This window comes from Emericellopsis cladophorae (assembly GCF_022114955.1).
Source record: "Emericellopsis cladophorae strain MUM 19.33 chromosome Unknown NODE_54_length_149988_cov_118_678836, whole genome shotgun sequence".
NCBI classification, from domain to species: Eukaryota; Fungi; Ascomycota; class Sordariomycetes; order Hypocreales; family Bionectriaceae; genus Emericellopsis; species Emericellopsis cladophorae.
Genome location: NW_026250979.1, coordinates 102,681 through 117,716, shown reverse-complemented (window position 1 = coordinate 117,716; position 15,036 = coordinate 102,681). Strand labels below are relative to the sequence as shown.

At 55.0% G+C, this 15,036-nt stretch overlaps 4 protein-coding genes across 4 annotated transcripts; 1 reads left to right on the top strand and 3 right to left on the bottom strand.

Annotated features, from left to right (window-relative positions):
• Window positions 1–1,936: 1,936 nt before the first annotated feature.
• Window positions 1,937–4,176, bottom strand: J7T54_004521 (Enhancer of mRNA-decapping protein-like protein; the record flags this gene model as incomplete). The annotated part of the gene is made up of 3 exons (XM_051509107.1): window positions 1,937–2,896; window positions 2,951–4,023; window positions 4,086–4,176. The coding sequence occupies 3 exons, from the start codon at window positions 4,174–4,176 to the stop codon at window positions 1,937–1,939; spliced, it is 2,124 nt and encodes a 707-aa protein (XP_051359881.1).
• Window positions 4,177–5,336: 1,160 nt separating this feature from the next.
• On the bottom strand, window positions 5,337–7,777 carry J7T54_004520 (ATP-dependent DNA helicase-like protein; the record flags this gene model as incomplete). The annotated part of the gene is made up of 2 exons (XM_051509105.1): window positions 5,337–6,667; window positions 6,715–7,777. The coding sequence occupies 2 exons, from the start codon at window positions 7,775–7,777 to the stop codon at window positions 5,337–5,339; spliced, it is 2,394 nt and encodes a 797-aa protein (XP_051359880.1).
• Window positions 7,778–8,730: 953 nt separating this feature from the next.
• J7T54_004519 (uncharacterized protein) lies at window positions 8,731–10,745 on the bottom strand (the record flags this gene model as incomplete). The annotated part of the gene is made up of 2 exons (XM_051509104.1): window positions 8,731–8,859; window positions 9,273–10,745. 2 exons carry the CDS (start codon window positions 10,743–10,745, stop codon window positions 8,731–8,733), a joined length of 1,602 nt encoding a protein of 533 aa, XP_051359879.1.
• A 3,492-nt stretch (window positions 10,746–14,237) lies between these two features.
• J7T54_004518 (uncharacterized protein) lies at window positions 14,238–14,921 on the top strand (the record flags this gene model as incomplete). Its single annotated transcript, XM_051509103.1, has 4 exons — window positions 14,238–14,426; window positions 14,499–14,583; window positions 14,641–14,653; window positions 14,750–14,921. 4 exons carry the CDS (start codon window positions 14,238–14,240, stop codon window positions 14,919–14,921), a joined length of 459 nt encoding a protein of 152 aa, XP_051359878.1.
• Window positions 14,922–15,036: the final 115 nt, after the last annotated feature.

Sequence of the window (15,036 nt, the reverse complement as noted above, 5' to 3'; positions counted from 1 at the left end):
CCGACCTAGAGATGAATGGCAAGGTGAAGATGAGACGCCGCCGCGGGCGACAATCCAGTTGCGAGACTCAGTCCTAGGGGAAGGACGCCATTGAAATGGAGTAGCTGTGCAAGGTGCTGGTAAACTACCGACAGTCGGATCGTGAGACGGAGCGGCGCGATGGGGGTGCGATTTCGATCGGAGCGCCCGTTTGAATGTCGGGCCAGGATGGCCGGGTAGCGAGTGGCAAAGAGAGACTGGCTAAACGAGCGTCGGGGCAGTCGAGACGAATACTTAGAGTCGACTGGTCTTGCGAAGTTGCAATCGTCCGTCTCGGATGTCTGTGTAGAAAGCGAACCGTGAGAAACGGAGTCGGGAGATGGGGGGCCCCAGGCGCCCAGTCGGTAGGCTCTTGGCTTTGCCGGGGACTTGGCAGCGAGGCTTTTCCAAAAGGAACAGGTTAGGGACGCCAACGAACCTTTTCTCTTGTCTAGTGTGGGCGTCTATATTGGCCCGGGAAATACTACTATTATGGGAGATCTGGAGAGAATTCGTAGAGGCACGTTGTGAGTAAACGAGGATCATACGATACGGGCACTGGAGAAAAGGAAGAATTGCAGGAACGAATTGAGGGAGGGGGCCTTGCGCCGCGCGCTGGGGGATCTGGAATACTGGGCGGGCGAGGAAGGACTGGACATGGACGGGACACACGCACACGGTGTGTGGCAGTGCGCGTCAGTTGCACCTGAGGCTAGTTTGAGCACCAATGCACGGTATGTGGGATGGCTTTCCATCAGTGAGATATCTGACAAGTACATGTACTTTCTGCAAGAAAGCAAAGCCACTGCATCCCATGTCCTCTAATCTATCGGACTCGATTGACGGCCTCAATTGCGATCACAGTCTGTACACTGTATATGCCTACCTTACGGCGGGGAACGGCTCTTCAAGCCACGCACGGAAAGGGCAGGCGCCTCGTAATAACTGAAGGTAATCTTTCAGCTGCTGCGCTTAGTTCTAACTTGTCATATTATTAGCGACTGGGAACAGAATCCAGATATTCCCAGTTCCAGTCTCAACAGGCCGAAGCATGCCGCAATGGGCCCACGACTGCAGTTCGTTCGATGCAGAAAACGATAGCCTCTTGCCCTTGCATCGCGACGATGTAACGCTGTAGCCTGTGAAGCAGACAATTGCTCCCAAGTTAACTCCAATGTCCAGCCCTGCCTCCTAACCCCAGGGGCTGTCCCCGGCTTTGGTGAACGTGGGGGTAGAAAAAAGTGATTGCGGGAGACGATATAATTAGTTATGTCGTGAATTTCTTGAAAAAATGATGGGCCTTTTCCTTTGCGTGCCCTCCACATGTTCAGGTCAAAGAACCCATCCTCGACGGTTTACTGCGTGACGGTCTCCCAACTCCACTCGGCCATCCGTCCTCGTGCTCGTCATGACATGCATTTTGCTGCGCCGTCGCGCATTGGAAATGATACCTCAGTTTCCCGTGAGACTGGTAGTTCCTTTCGAGGATGCAATGCATTGCCGCCAAGTCTGACTGTGGTCACCCGCGTGGCAGATCGGCTGCTTGCCTCTCCGTCTGCCTTGGCAAAGCTTGAGGGCACGCTAGGCGGCTAGATGCACGTGCTGTCTTGGCTAACGATCTCGCGATGCTTGGCGCTTACCTACGGACAGAGCCGCATCGAAGCCATTGAGTTCAGTCCGTTGATGATGTGCAAAAGGTGTGAACTAAAACCTGCCACGTCTTGTTGGTACAGCCTTCATGTATGAAAACAAATGCATCGGCTCGACAATCTCGTCGACCCTTTGAACGCCCTGAACATGTTGTCCCCTCCGCGACGCGAAACATGTGAATGAAAAAACAAAAGATCAACCCGCGCGCTTTGCTTTTCCAGCAATGTTCATCCTGTAATCATGTCTGCGACTATTCGTCCTTTTGATATCAATGCTCCCCAGACCGCGCCGACCCGTATCCATCAGTGCGATACTGCATCTCCAGCACCCAGTTGCCGCTAAAGTCGATACCGCGCCGTAGCTTGGTGCCTGCTTTCTTCCATACAGCGCTGCCCAGACCCATGTCGGCCACGAACAACCGCCAGTCGTCCTCATGGCCGGCGTAGTTTAAAGCCGCAGGCTCGTCTTTGCGTGGTGGCGTGACGGCTTCAAGCAGTCCTCGCTTTGGGGCCCCCATTGCCACGACGTACCGGGGCTTCACAAAGAGCGGACCTCCATCGATGATGGCGATCTTGCCCGTCGTAGGTTCAATGCCGGAAGGAATATCGACCGATAGCACAAACGCCTCGTTTCGGTTCGCCCATTCCATGAGCTCATACACCGACGCTTGATCACCGACACGCAGTTCCTCGAAAGACATGGTCAGCCCGAGCATTGCGTCAACGATGAGCGAGACAGGCACACTGGCTCCAGAAGCCGCGTTCTTTCGAAGATGCTCAAAGAACTCGTTTTTGTTCAGAACACGACCGCCAAAGGCGCGGTATAGCGCAACCTGTCGTCGAAGGTCCTCCATGAGATCCCGTTCGCGCTCAATGCCGACCACGCAAACCACCACATCTATGTTGCGATTGCGAAGATGACGCGCTGCCGCCAGTGCACGGATGCTCGACTTGTTGTTTCCCGCCAGGATGACGGTGGACGAACTGGCGAGCAGTGCACCAGCCGACGAGCTGTTGGTGGCAAGCTCAAAGCGGACCTTCATCGCCGGGTCAGACAATGCCTTGATTGCGACCTCTGCGATGCCTCGACCGGCGTTCTCAGCCATGAGCTCCTCCGTGAAACCGACCTCGTTTGCAGCAATGTTCTCAAGGTTAAGCATCTGGAGTGTCGATATCGCTTCCACGCGTCGATTCGAAGGCAGTAGGTGGAGCCCCGGGTTGTACGCCTGCTGCAAAAGGTTAGCATAGCGAATTGAGGAAATCACCGTCACATAATGACCTACCCCAGAGTTGACACGGGTCAGTGGGTGGCCCCCAGTCATACCGCTGCTGGCCTTGCGTGATCGCGACCTCCTGGATATCCCACTCTTGCTCTCCGCTCTGCGTAGCGCGGGCGCTTCTTTGAAATCGCGCCCATTCGGTCTTTCGACCTCAAACTCGGCCAGCCCTTCGTCCGCCTCGCTGTTCCAAAAATCGGCGGTTGCCCTGGTTGACTGTGGAAGATCCAGCACATTCTCCGTGTGGTGTAGGTTTTTGCCATTGCTGGTACCGGGCTTCGGTCGTCGGTTGTGTGCGACAAGTCGGCTGGCGTCGTCAATCTGGTCCTCCTTGCGCATTTGATCAAACACGGCACGCTTGTCAAACTTGGCCAGGTTGTTTTCGAAGTCAAACTCCGCCATCTCCTCTGTGACATCGGCGGACTCCCACCCATTGTCCGCCGCGCTTTTCCCCCCACGCCCCTGTTTCTTGAGCGAAGAGAATGGCTGGAATGATGCTGTGCTCTGCAGCATGGGTGTCTGCCTCCAGCCTTTGCCGCGACCGCTCGTAGGCACGCTAGGTTTGTCGCCTGGTGAGCTAGGAGCGTCCGAATCATGGGAGTGCTGTTGCGTCTTTGCCTTATTGCGACGCTTCTTCCTCTTTTGCCTTTCACTTTCGGTATCCGTGATCTTTCCCGCTTGGCTGTGCTGCCCATGCTCGATTCGCAGCTGCTGGTCGATCGCTTCTACCACATCCTGGATCGGCGTCAGAGGCTTGACCATGCCCCGACCGACGTGGATGCCCCTCAAAACCCCTGGCAAATCACTGTCTTCGAGATCCAAGGCTAAGTCCGGGGTGCTATGCACCTCGGGGCCTGCAACAGTACTGTCCGGCATAGCCGTTGATCTTCCAAAGCTAAGGATCGCAGGGTCTTCGAATGCCTGCCGTGATGGGCGGGCGGGAAGAGCGACAGGTTCAGGGGCTGGTGGCGGAGCGTTGTAGAGCGCGGGCTTATCGTCTTCAATCTGGGTGAGGTCCGCAATGTTCATCGCGTTGATGCGCATCTCAGGTGCCCATTTCTCGGTTCCGACAACGAATACTGAAGAATTCTGTCAGCGCCAGAGCCCCTCCCGTCTCGGTCACATGGTACAGTTCACTTACCGTTCGTCAGCGTCAGACTACTGCCTGCCGCAACGTCGCGAATGGTTCCATCAAGCTTGTACGCTGGGGGGTCCCGGAGAGTGACGCGCATGCGCAAACCAATGAATTGTTCCGCCATGGTCGTCCACCTTGCTGTTCAGCGTTTCGAGGCTAGAAAAGTCGTCTCGTGAGCGGCGCAGGCTGAAGGGCGTGCGAGAGGCGAAGAGTTGACAGCGATACACCGGAAACGCCCTCCAACGGCGTCGCCGCCTCGAAAAGGACAATCACGTCGCAATCGCAGCCGACGTTGGGTGGGATGCCGCGTTGGAGGTGGTCGGGAGTTTGTCGATCGTCCAAGTCGGGACAGAGGTCAAATTACGTCGATCGCAGATTGACCGGGTTTCACAAGTTTGGAGCACGCCCGAATGTCGACGATGTAGAGCGGGCAGCGCAGTCAGTCCACGGGCGCAAAGAACGGTCTTTGATGATAGGAAAGATCAAGAGTGGCGGTAGGACAACCGTTGGTGCGCTCCTCGACAGAATTCCCCCCATCGATCGTGGATGCTGCTGCTGCGATGGCATGCCGTTCGCTCCTGCCCCTGGTGGGCCTGGATGGGCCAAGTCCGTCTCGCCGAGGACACTTTCCGCTGGCGGACGCTTATCGATAAAAAAAAAGGTCGCTACTTCAACAAAAGGATTCAAGTCGGATGGATGCATTGCATGCAGCTACTGACTGCGAGTCCACATAATCCGCAGGATCGCACGTGTCACATTGGCGTTATGCTTGGTTTCGGCAAATAATTGGAGGACGGTCTGATATGTGGACGCTTGCGTTGATGCTGACGTGATTCACCACATAATACAGCTCCTCGGACCTCGATACTGGACCTTGTAATTATCGACGCTGCGCCTTTCTCGTCGAGCGTACCTCTGCGAGTCTGTTCCTCCACCTAGTACTAGAAGTACTGTATCTAGGTAGAAGACGACCAGAGCGAGTGGGTGCCGTAGCAGCCTGGAGGATCAACGCTGCATGTAGGGCACTTCGGTGCTGCCTTGATGCTACCCACCCTATCTCAGCACATCTCATAGCTGACCCATCTGTAGTTGGATTACTTGCTGGTAGGAACCTGGCTTGCCGTGCTATACAGCTATCTAAGTTCAGTGAGCTTGCCGGATGCAAGCGTCTCATTCTGCGATGCCAAAATACGTCAATCCTCTGTGTATACATACATGCAAAGTGGTAGGTAGTCTTCATCGCTAATCTTGGAAACTTTAATAATAACCCATATCTCTCATCGCTTCCTCATCTGGGTCCATTTCGTCTTGCGGCGGCAGCTGCTTGGGACCCCTATACGCCTCCTTCCGACTCGCAAACACGTCTGCTACTTTGGGCGCTGCTGGAGCCATTCTACTAGAAGCCACATCGACGCTGTAGAGCTTCCTGTAGAAGGCGCAAACCCGTGGGTGGGCCATGATCTTGCTTTTGTGGAAGTTCTTCACCTGCAAGCCTTGCTGACTGGTAGCACGACTGAGCGCAACGTACGCCTGGCCTTTCTCGAAAACCTTGCCCAGGTCTACTGTCACTCTCTCCAGCGTTTGCCCTTGAGCCTTGTGGATGGACAAAGCCCACGCCAGAATGAGGGGCAGCTGGGACCTCTTCGCCTGGACTTCGCCGTTGGGTAACTCGACCTTCCAGTCTTCAGGCTGACACAAGATAATCTTGGGGTTCCCATCGATGTCAATGAACTGAACGACCGGAAGAATCTGGCCACTCGAGGCAGAAGAATCTGTATCGCTGTCACGGCTGAATCCCTTGAGCTTCCTGCGAGCTTTGGCCATGGCGTCGTCCATGTTCGAGTCGAAATCATCAACACCGTTCATCTCAAATGTCTTCTCGTCTGAGAAAGCAATGACCTTGCCGAGGGTGCCGTTCACCAGGGACTCGTTCCAGTTCTTGATGAGCATCACTTGTGCGCCAACTTTGAGGTCTAGAGTCTTGGGGCTCATCATGTTCGATAAGAGCTTGTCTCGGATTTTGGGATCCCCTGAGTCGAGCGCTTCGTATCGTCGGGCTTCACCAGGTAGGGCACGGAGCCGTGTTGCGTTGGAAGTCTCGACTTGATTTCGTGTGGGGTACAGCTGCGCCATATCGACGCCGTCGTCGAAGGAAAGGGGTCGGGATAGTGCTCGGAATGCTCTCTCGGTCTCTGCGCTGATCTCCCCGAGGCGCATCTCGTTGAGCATATTTGCAAACTGAGGATCGCGCTGTCGGAAGACTTCTGTCAGGCCGATGGTGTGGTCGATGGATGTGTTCCATGTGCTGGCTTCGAAACAAAACTTGATGTCCCGCTTGTTCTCGCCATCAGGAACGGGAGGCAACTGGAAGAAGTCGCCTGTGATAATGAGTTGTATACCGCCCCAAGGCCTGCCGTTGTTGCGGATAGTGCGCCCAATTTGGGACAGCTTGTCGAATAATTCGCCATCGACCATGGATATCTCATCAATGATCAAGCATTTTACTTTGAGCCAACGGTTCTTCGCCTTGGGATTCCTTCGGATCTTCTTGATGAGCTGCGTTGGTTCCTCCTTGCCCAACCCGATGCCTACGAATGATCAGTCGCCTGTCAAAGGATGTCAAGGAATCACGTACCTGAGAAGCTGTGCAGCGTGATGCCACCAATGTTACACGCGGCCAAACCTGTTGACGCTGTGACTGCGACACGCTCCGTGTCTTTCGCATATTTCTTTTTGAGCTCCTCGATGATCGCCCGCATCAGAACAGACTTTCCTGTTCCAGCTGCACCGGTGAAGAACACGCTTTGCCCTTTGTTGACGACCATGTCAAGCACGTTGCGCTGCTCCTTGCTGAGTGAGAAGGCAGTAGTCTTGGCTCCGCCGTTGGCAGTCTCTGTCGCACCACGCGCACCATCGTTCCCGGGTTCTGATATTTGAGGCTGACGCTGATTCTTCAGCTTTAATTTCTGCTCTTTGATGGCACTAGCGCTAGGGTCGAGAAAATCTTTCCGCGAAGAGTGGGTAGGTGTCTTTACCGAGAAGCTATCCTCGTCTTTCGCCCAAGGCAGGACTCGCTTCTTCGGAGCGGGAAGCCCGAATGAGTTGTCCTCTTCTGAAGAATTTCGCTTCATTGACTTCTCTCGAGTGTCCGTCCGCTCAAGCTCGTGAGCTTGTTGTGGGGGGACCCAATGCGAGGCTGGCGAGGACGACCATTCCATGGGTTGTGTTGGGGTAGGAGGGGGCGGCATGTTCTCCTTTGTTTCAGCCTGAGCTTTCTTCGGCATCGTAGGTAGCGCAGAGGGCGCCTCGAAATCCAGATCCAGATCCTCGTCATCGCTAAAGTCGTCCTCTAACAGCATGACTTCAGCTTTGCCCTTAAAGTGGGAATCGGACCCTGTCAAGTCGACCACCTCGTTCTTGCTATGGCTGAATGCGTTGTTGGCGTTGCTGTAAAGAGCTGCGAGAGTTTGGTGATTTGCTCCTTTGTGTGCCGACGGCCGGTCCCCATCCTGCATTGACCCTGCTTCCCTCCCGCTCCTCGCCGACTGCGTCGCATGTCCAGTTGCGTTTGGTTTCTTGAATTGATCCCGTATGTCGCTGGTGCAGGTTGGGCTGCTGGAAGGGAACAACTGCTTGCCCAAGCTCGTTGGCGGTGGGGGGGCCTTCGCCACGAACTTCTTGTTGGCCTGGGCGAACATCGTACCGTCGCAATCTTTTGGTAGTTCGGGGGCCGTATGAGAGGCGCAAATTTGAGAAACGTCTCTAGCTTTCTCGGTGAATCTGCGACGGGTCGGAGAGGATCGGAAAGGTAGACTGGCAAAAGTGGCCTTCATAAAGCGATCACTCCTGTTTTTGAGGCAAAGGCTACCAGGCCTCGAAACGCAGGAAGACGAGAGGGGCGGGTTGTCGTGCAATTCCAGCCCACCGCGACGTGCGGTCAGTTCGAGGAATGAGAATGGGAATCGAAGCGCGATTGATCGACCTCCTGGCTGGTCGTTTTCGAATTGAGAATTGCCAGGACGTTCCGATATTTACTCTTGTGGCATCAAGTCACCTATCGGTGATTATCGAGGAGTCGCGTTGAGTAGTTCCGACAGTAGCACGTTGACGCGCCTTCTCCCACCACGCCGCGTTTCTAGCGCGAAACTTGTGGGTAATCACGTGGATCCTCAACCAACTACCAGTCAGCTACGTCTTGACTGCAACGCTGTTTGATTACCTCGCATTGAATTGTCACACGCGTCATACACAATGGTCATGTGCCTGTTTGATTTATATTCCCGTCGCCGAATAATCGAAACGATACGATGGAGTCGACGCTAGAAGAATCTTGAGGCAACAGCCAACCAACCCTCGCCATGATTAGTAGCCTGCTCCTGGCGGATGGTGCCCAAACGGCCGCGGCGCGAATGGATGATTGGGAACCACGTTACTGTCTTGGGACACTGCGCCGCGTCCAAATACTGGCGGTCCATTCCCAGGACCGTCCCTCCCACCAAATCGAGTGCCTGCCTGGGCTTGAGGGTCTCTGCCGTCCATACTCGTCCTTCCAAAATGCTGATCGGTATCCGCAAAGGTGACTCCACGGGTATTCCTTACATTCGGGTCAACATAGCGAACTTTGGGTTGCCTTGGTTGTTGCGCATGCGCTTCAGCCCTGATTGGCGACACATCGGGTCTGCTGTCTCTCCGACGAGTCGTAAAAGTGCGGTGAACCCGCGTAGGCGTTGTTCGGCTTCTTGATGAGCCGGAAGAAGAGACGGAGGATGATCTGCTGCCTCTCTCATCATCTCGCGACTGCTTGCGCCGACCGTAATGCTCAGGACGTGATCTCCTGCGGCTGTGCCTCGATCCATGTCCGCGACGCCTGTCTCTGCCGCGGCCACGACGTGAATCCATGGAAGAAACGGTGGCTTCGCTTTCGCTGTCACTGTCCGTCAAACTATCTTCGGAATCGGACCCATGAGAAGAGACACTTCGGGCTCGGGCCTTTGACCCTCCTTTGTGTACAACTGGCTTGTGACCTTCCTCGCGACACCCTTCCTTTGACTCGGCTTTCTTGGGCTGATGACTCTTGCTGTCTTGCTTCACTTGCACCGTTGGCGCTCCTTGTTGCTTTGCCTGGAGCTGGGATACCCGAGGTAACCCACTGGGCTGACCGCGCTGTTGGCTGGTGGGGGGAGCAGGCGGTACCTGGCCTCCTCCACGTGCACTCTGCATGTTCGCGACAGCCTTTGCGCCTGTCTGTTGCAAAGCAGGCCTTTGGGCTGGTTGCTGCATCCGTTGCGCAGCTGCGACCTGTCGCTGCTGGTCGTGGAGTTGCTCCTGGCGCAGGGGGTGCATGCTCTGCACGCGTGAGGCAGCTTGGCCAGCCGGTAGAGTTGACATGGCCTGTTGCGACTGAGGCTCTTGCTGGATTGAATATGGATAAGAAAGACCGATTCTCTGCTGTGGATGTTGCTGGGCGAATCCTGGCTGTTGTGTTTGTACCATGGACTGGGCACGCGGCTCCATCTGTCTAGGGTCCTGAAGGACGAGAGGCCCGCTTTGCTGACGGGGAAGCCGCTCGGGCGATGGAGGTGGGTGCCGGGGTCTGTGGGGGAAGAGGCGGCTTGACTGGCGCAGCCTGGCCGACTGCATTTCGTCACGCTGCCCCTGATTCCAGTTGTCGTCGGCCTCGCGGAGCATTTTGAGGCAATTCTCGTCTGCCTTGGGTGTTCGCTTGAAGTATGCAGTTATGGAAACAGTCTGCTTCTCGCGCCGGGGCTTGGAGGTGTTTGGCTCGACGAGGTACGTCTTGGGCTTCTGCTTCTTCTTGTGTCTCTTCTTGGAGTCTTTGCGTCCATTGCTCTTGGATTTACTGGGTGGGAGCTCGATGTAGTATGGTTGCGCAGTCTCTGGGGCGACCGTTACCTTCTTTTCCTTCTGGTCGATTTGCGCTAACACGTAGCAATATCGGGAATCTATCTCCTGCTGCTCGAGCTTATCAAGAGCGTGGTCAAGTTGATGGTTGATGGCAGCCGCCAGATCGCTTCTTTTATCGGTGATGCAGGCTGTGAATGTGTCTAACTCTCTGACCTTGCGGTGCGCATCTTTCTCGGAAACGTCCGTCAGGATGACCTGCTCTGCCTTCTCCCACGTGGGCTGTCTCCTGTTGCCATCGCGATCCACGTCGTGATCGACGTTTGCCCTCTCCATGCGGATCACAACATAGGAGGAAAGTCTATCGCGGGCCTGGGCCTCTGTCATACACTGGTCGTCTTCGCGGATGTCGAAGATTTCGCGTTTGGGGGGGCGGTTGAAGTCGTTGTAGTACCTGTTGGCCCTGCTTGATGGAGATGTCCAAACCGAGTCTGATGACATCGAGTCCTGGCGGCTCATGCGTGGGCCCTCGTCGGAGTACCCTCGTGCCATACGCTGACCTGGGACCCAGGTTAGGCCGGTCTGGTAGAGGTTCTCCGCCCCGTCGCCATATTGGACAAGCGCTCCCATGTTTGCTTGAGGCAACGCGTATGTGCCGTCCCGACCGTCGTTGCGGAAGGCAGGGTTCATGGTTTGTTGGCGGGGCGCTTGATGTACGAGGGCTCTGTTTGGGTTGCCTTGCTGTGCAGGCTGGCCCTGGGGTGCCGCATTGCCCATTTCGAAGGGTCTGGCTCGGGAGGCCATTGCTGACAAGCTGGTGGTCGAATACTAGATATCCTGATAAGGAAGGCGTGGATGCTGAGAGTGATGCTTCAGAACTACGTGGAGTGGGCTGCGGTCAGGACGCAAGGTATGGATATGGGCAAAGGAGTGAATGAGGCATGAAGTGCATGGCTGAGACGGGGAGGCTCCCTTTATGCGAAGGGGCGTTTTTGCTATCTCGGTGAAGTGGTGCACTATCTTTGTCGGGTCGACCCGGCCTTTGCAGGCCTCGCGGCGCGATGCCTTGGGCGCATCGCAGCGGTTGATGATGTCAACATTGAACGTGGTGTGCTCTGCCACGTCGACAAGTATCACCGTACCGGGCAGGAGTTGAGGGTGCAGGCAGGGCTGACACGAAATTTCTGGGCAGCCAACGACAGTGCGGCTGCCTCTCACGATGGTTCGCACTGCCAGGAGGGACGCTGGACAAGGCAGGCAGATCAGCTAAGCAGCCCAACATTCAAGTGGTGCCCTCCCGGGCGAAATCCTTGGGTTGGGATCCGGCCCAGATGGAGGCGCATGCACAGCCGTGGCAAAGTGCACGTTGATTAGCACAGCGATCGCCTTACTTGCTCCCCAGTCTTGTGTCGCAGAGAGGATTCAGTCGACATGATGCCTCAATTGGCCCGAGCTTGAGACCCGTGATAACATACGGTAGCTAGCAGCAGCACTTGGTACTACGCAGATCAGGCGTATTGCTACTGTCTTTCAGAAACGCCGAGGAGCTTGCTGATACCAAGGACTCTGGGGAAGACACTCTCAATCTAAATTCGCAATCTGATTACTGGATGCCATGCAGGCAGTCGGATGCTCTCTCTGAAATGCACATTATCTGCACTTCGACCTCATCGTTTGAGCAAAAGTTTCCCAACTTTAGGGTCGAGACCAAGAACAGCGATACTTAATGAGGTCGGGGACGGGCATGAAGGTGTAGTCGAGGCTCTGCTCTCGATCGCTTGATGCTACGCAACGGAGCAAACGCGTGTGTCAGACTGACACAGGTGACTCACAGCCTTAGGCATGCACGTTGAAGCCGGGGAAATTTCTCTTCATCCGTAAGGCTGCCCTTGCCTATGCCCTCCCTGTTCCGGCCTGCGCCAGAATGTCGCACCGGTGAGGGCTCTTTTCACAATCTTTATCGGTCGATAGTTGACCATCTCACCATGCATGCGTCGAGGCATTGCGAGTGAACAAGACCGATACCAACAAAAGCAGGCGACCACGGAGCGGAGCGGATAGTAGCCACAGACCGGCTTGGCCTTGGCTTGAGCCTGACTGCTACGTAACGCGTTGATAACTGGTTGCCTCGTTGTTCCTTGTGCTACAGCCAGGGAAATGGTCGCCTTGCAGTGTCGCACAGATACCCTCCCCTCATGATCAGAGCCCCAGACCGACAATGCTTGGCCGCGGTCGAACTTGCAAAGAAACCCCTGCCAACAGTGTCATGTCGTCTTTGTCTGCCAGTGCTCGACACCCAGGTCTCTGTGCTTAAGACCGGTGTAAATCCCTTGGTTGATCTCCATGCCAGCGCAGCCTGCCCAGCCGCCTGGGACTCGCGGCTCGCACGCGCGCGCATGAACGAAGCCGTACCACGTGCGGAGCACAATGGCCTGCTCTCATGTTCGCGGGGGAAGATGGCAATTGTGTAGGCCAGCATCAGCACTCTCACTTCGCCACGGGTCCAGCACACCACATATCTGGATCCCGAAACTATGCCTTGTCCGTGAGGCTGGCGATAGCGATTGGATCTGCTGGCGCGTGTTACAGCCGAGATAACAGTTGTAGCTGGCAGCAACAGATAGAGTAGCTTTATGTGACGGTTGGCAGCACGCTGTCGCGAACTAATCTGGCATCCCCTCCATATAGAGGCGTTTATTGCTCTGGAAATAGCACTACTCAGAATTCTGGCTCAATAGCAGGGAAACAGCAACACTTGGAGGAGAACTGGAACATTGGAACCCGCCACTCAATGCTCTGACTGAGGCGCATGCAGCAAGAAATAATAGCGCTGTCTTTCATTCAGTAAAGGAAGTCGAAGCAAATTAGGAACATAGAAGGTCCATTTTGCCTTTGATTGAAGGCTCGGGCTGCCAGAACCGAGTTGACTCTAGGGTAATGATCTGTTGCCACGCTGGTGATGAGGCGAGACCAAGACTCAGCAAGGTGCACGTGATTTGATCACACCGCCAGCACGACTACGTACGTAAGTAGTTGATGTATGTGTATCCGTAGTTCATAGTCAATCGCCCGAATACGAACAGCACATTTTCTAAGCAGAACATTCGGTAGATGCGAAGTCAAGCCATGACGTAATTAATGTCTCGGGCCCTCGGCATTTCCCGCTGCTAACTTTAGCTTCCCAGCATAAGGTGGAGATCGAACATGAATACTACTGCATGAACCCGTTTCTCATGCCCCATTGTATTTGCATAATACCCAACATGACAATTTCTGAAGACAAGACTCAAGGGCAACCCGGGCCTGAGCCTTGCACAATTGGCACAGCGAATTCTGGTCCTTGGTGACCGCCCGGAGGCCTGCAGTGGGGCCTGCGACGTGCAGGGTAGGTGAGACTTGTATTGACATAACTTAGTTATCCCGAAGCCCGCGCATTGCCGACGGACAGGTCAAATGTGCATGACCTGAACCATAGCGGAGCTCGGATGCTCGGATCATCCTCTCGGTCAAGCTTTCCGCTGACGTACGCTCGAGATCCCGCAGCACGGGTTGTTAATCGAGCAAAACTACCGACCAAGTGCATCAACCTATGACATCCGCCAAGTCGCCTCGACTCGACGGATAGTCGCCGGATCGGCCCTGGACTAACAGGTAGGACAATGCCAATGCCGAAGCTCGAAAGCAAGAGTACGGAGTATCAAACTGCGGGGAATAGTTTCTGTGGGGGAGCACAGGGCCCTTGCTGAGTGCACGTCCGCGCCCCTTGGTTAAGTAATACGAAAGATCATCGGTTACATCGCCCGCCCGTGTACACGAGCAGCCCTCTATTTGCCCAGGTCCGCGCGAATGGCAAACAATCAGAGAGCTTCAATTGACCCAGCGGTGAGCGTTTCATGACGTCTTGTCTTGGCTTCAATGCTCGGCTCGCTGGGCTCATGTGCGGAATACGAGGTTTCTTACCCACAGCCAGACAGCTGATCCCAGAGACGGATCCACGATACGAATCATTGTTGCCATCAAAGGGTCTCGGTTGCAGAAGCGTGCGCTGGCTTTTGGTCTGACATCAACACGACCCTGGCTTCCATAATGCATAGAGGCAGGACTGTGTGCTTAGAGATGATGCTCACCCCGTGGTGGCAAGAAGCTGTAGGAATGAGTATATAAGTCGCCTTGGTCGTCGCTGAAACACAATCGTATCCTCCTCTCCAGCACATCACCAGCATTCATCTCCAGTATCAATCCCCAAGCTCACTTCTTCGACGCTCATCTACATCTTAATCGATCACCACAATCACCATGAAGGTCTCCGTCCTCGCCCTTGCCGCCGTTCTCGGCTTGACCTCTGCCCAGAAGGCTGTCGTGGTCAACAACTGCAACTCGGCCATCTACGTGCAGTCCTACCCCTACGACGGTAGCAGTCCCGGTCCTCTCACCACGGTGAAGCCCGGCAAGTCCTTCTCTGAGGACTTCCGCCCGTCTGGATCTGTACGTGCCGCAACAAGGCGTGCCTGAGCGCCCTATATCGATGGATCAATGATGCTGATTCGGGCTTTGCAGACTGTCAAGCTGGCCAAGACCAAGACTCTCAGCGAGCCTCTGTTTTTTGGCTACTCCTTCTCCAGCGACCCCGACTATGCGTACTGTAAGTTGTCAAACCCAGTATACAAGAGAATACAGCATACTGACTCTTGATTCTTAGATGAACTCAGCTCGTAAGTGTTGATGGACAAGCCCTAGTTTCCCTCCCCCATACAACCCGGAACACACACCCATCCTGTGTTCCTGATCCGATTGCTGATCTTCTACAGTGAATGGGGAAACCCCTGGATCAAGGACCGCAACACTCTGAGCCCCGGAGCAGGATGTGAGAAGTTTGACTGCGCCCCCAACGACAATAGCTGCTACAGCACCCCTGGCCACAAGAAGGTCTACGGCTGCCCCCAGCCCGTGGACCTGACTGCCACCATCTGCAAGCAGTAGATATATATATATTACTCACATAGAAACATGTAATATATTAGCCTGAACTTCAATTCCCCTCATTATCCGACATTACAAGAGGGTCTGCCCCCGAATGATTATCGTGTTTTCCAGC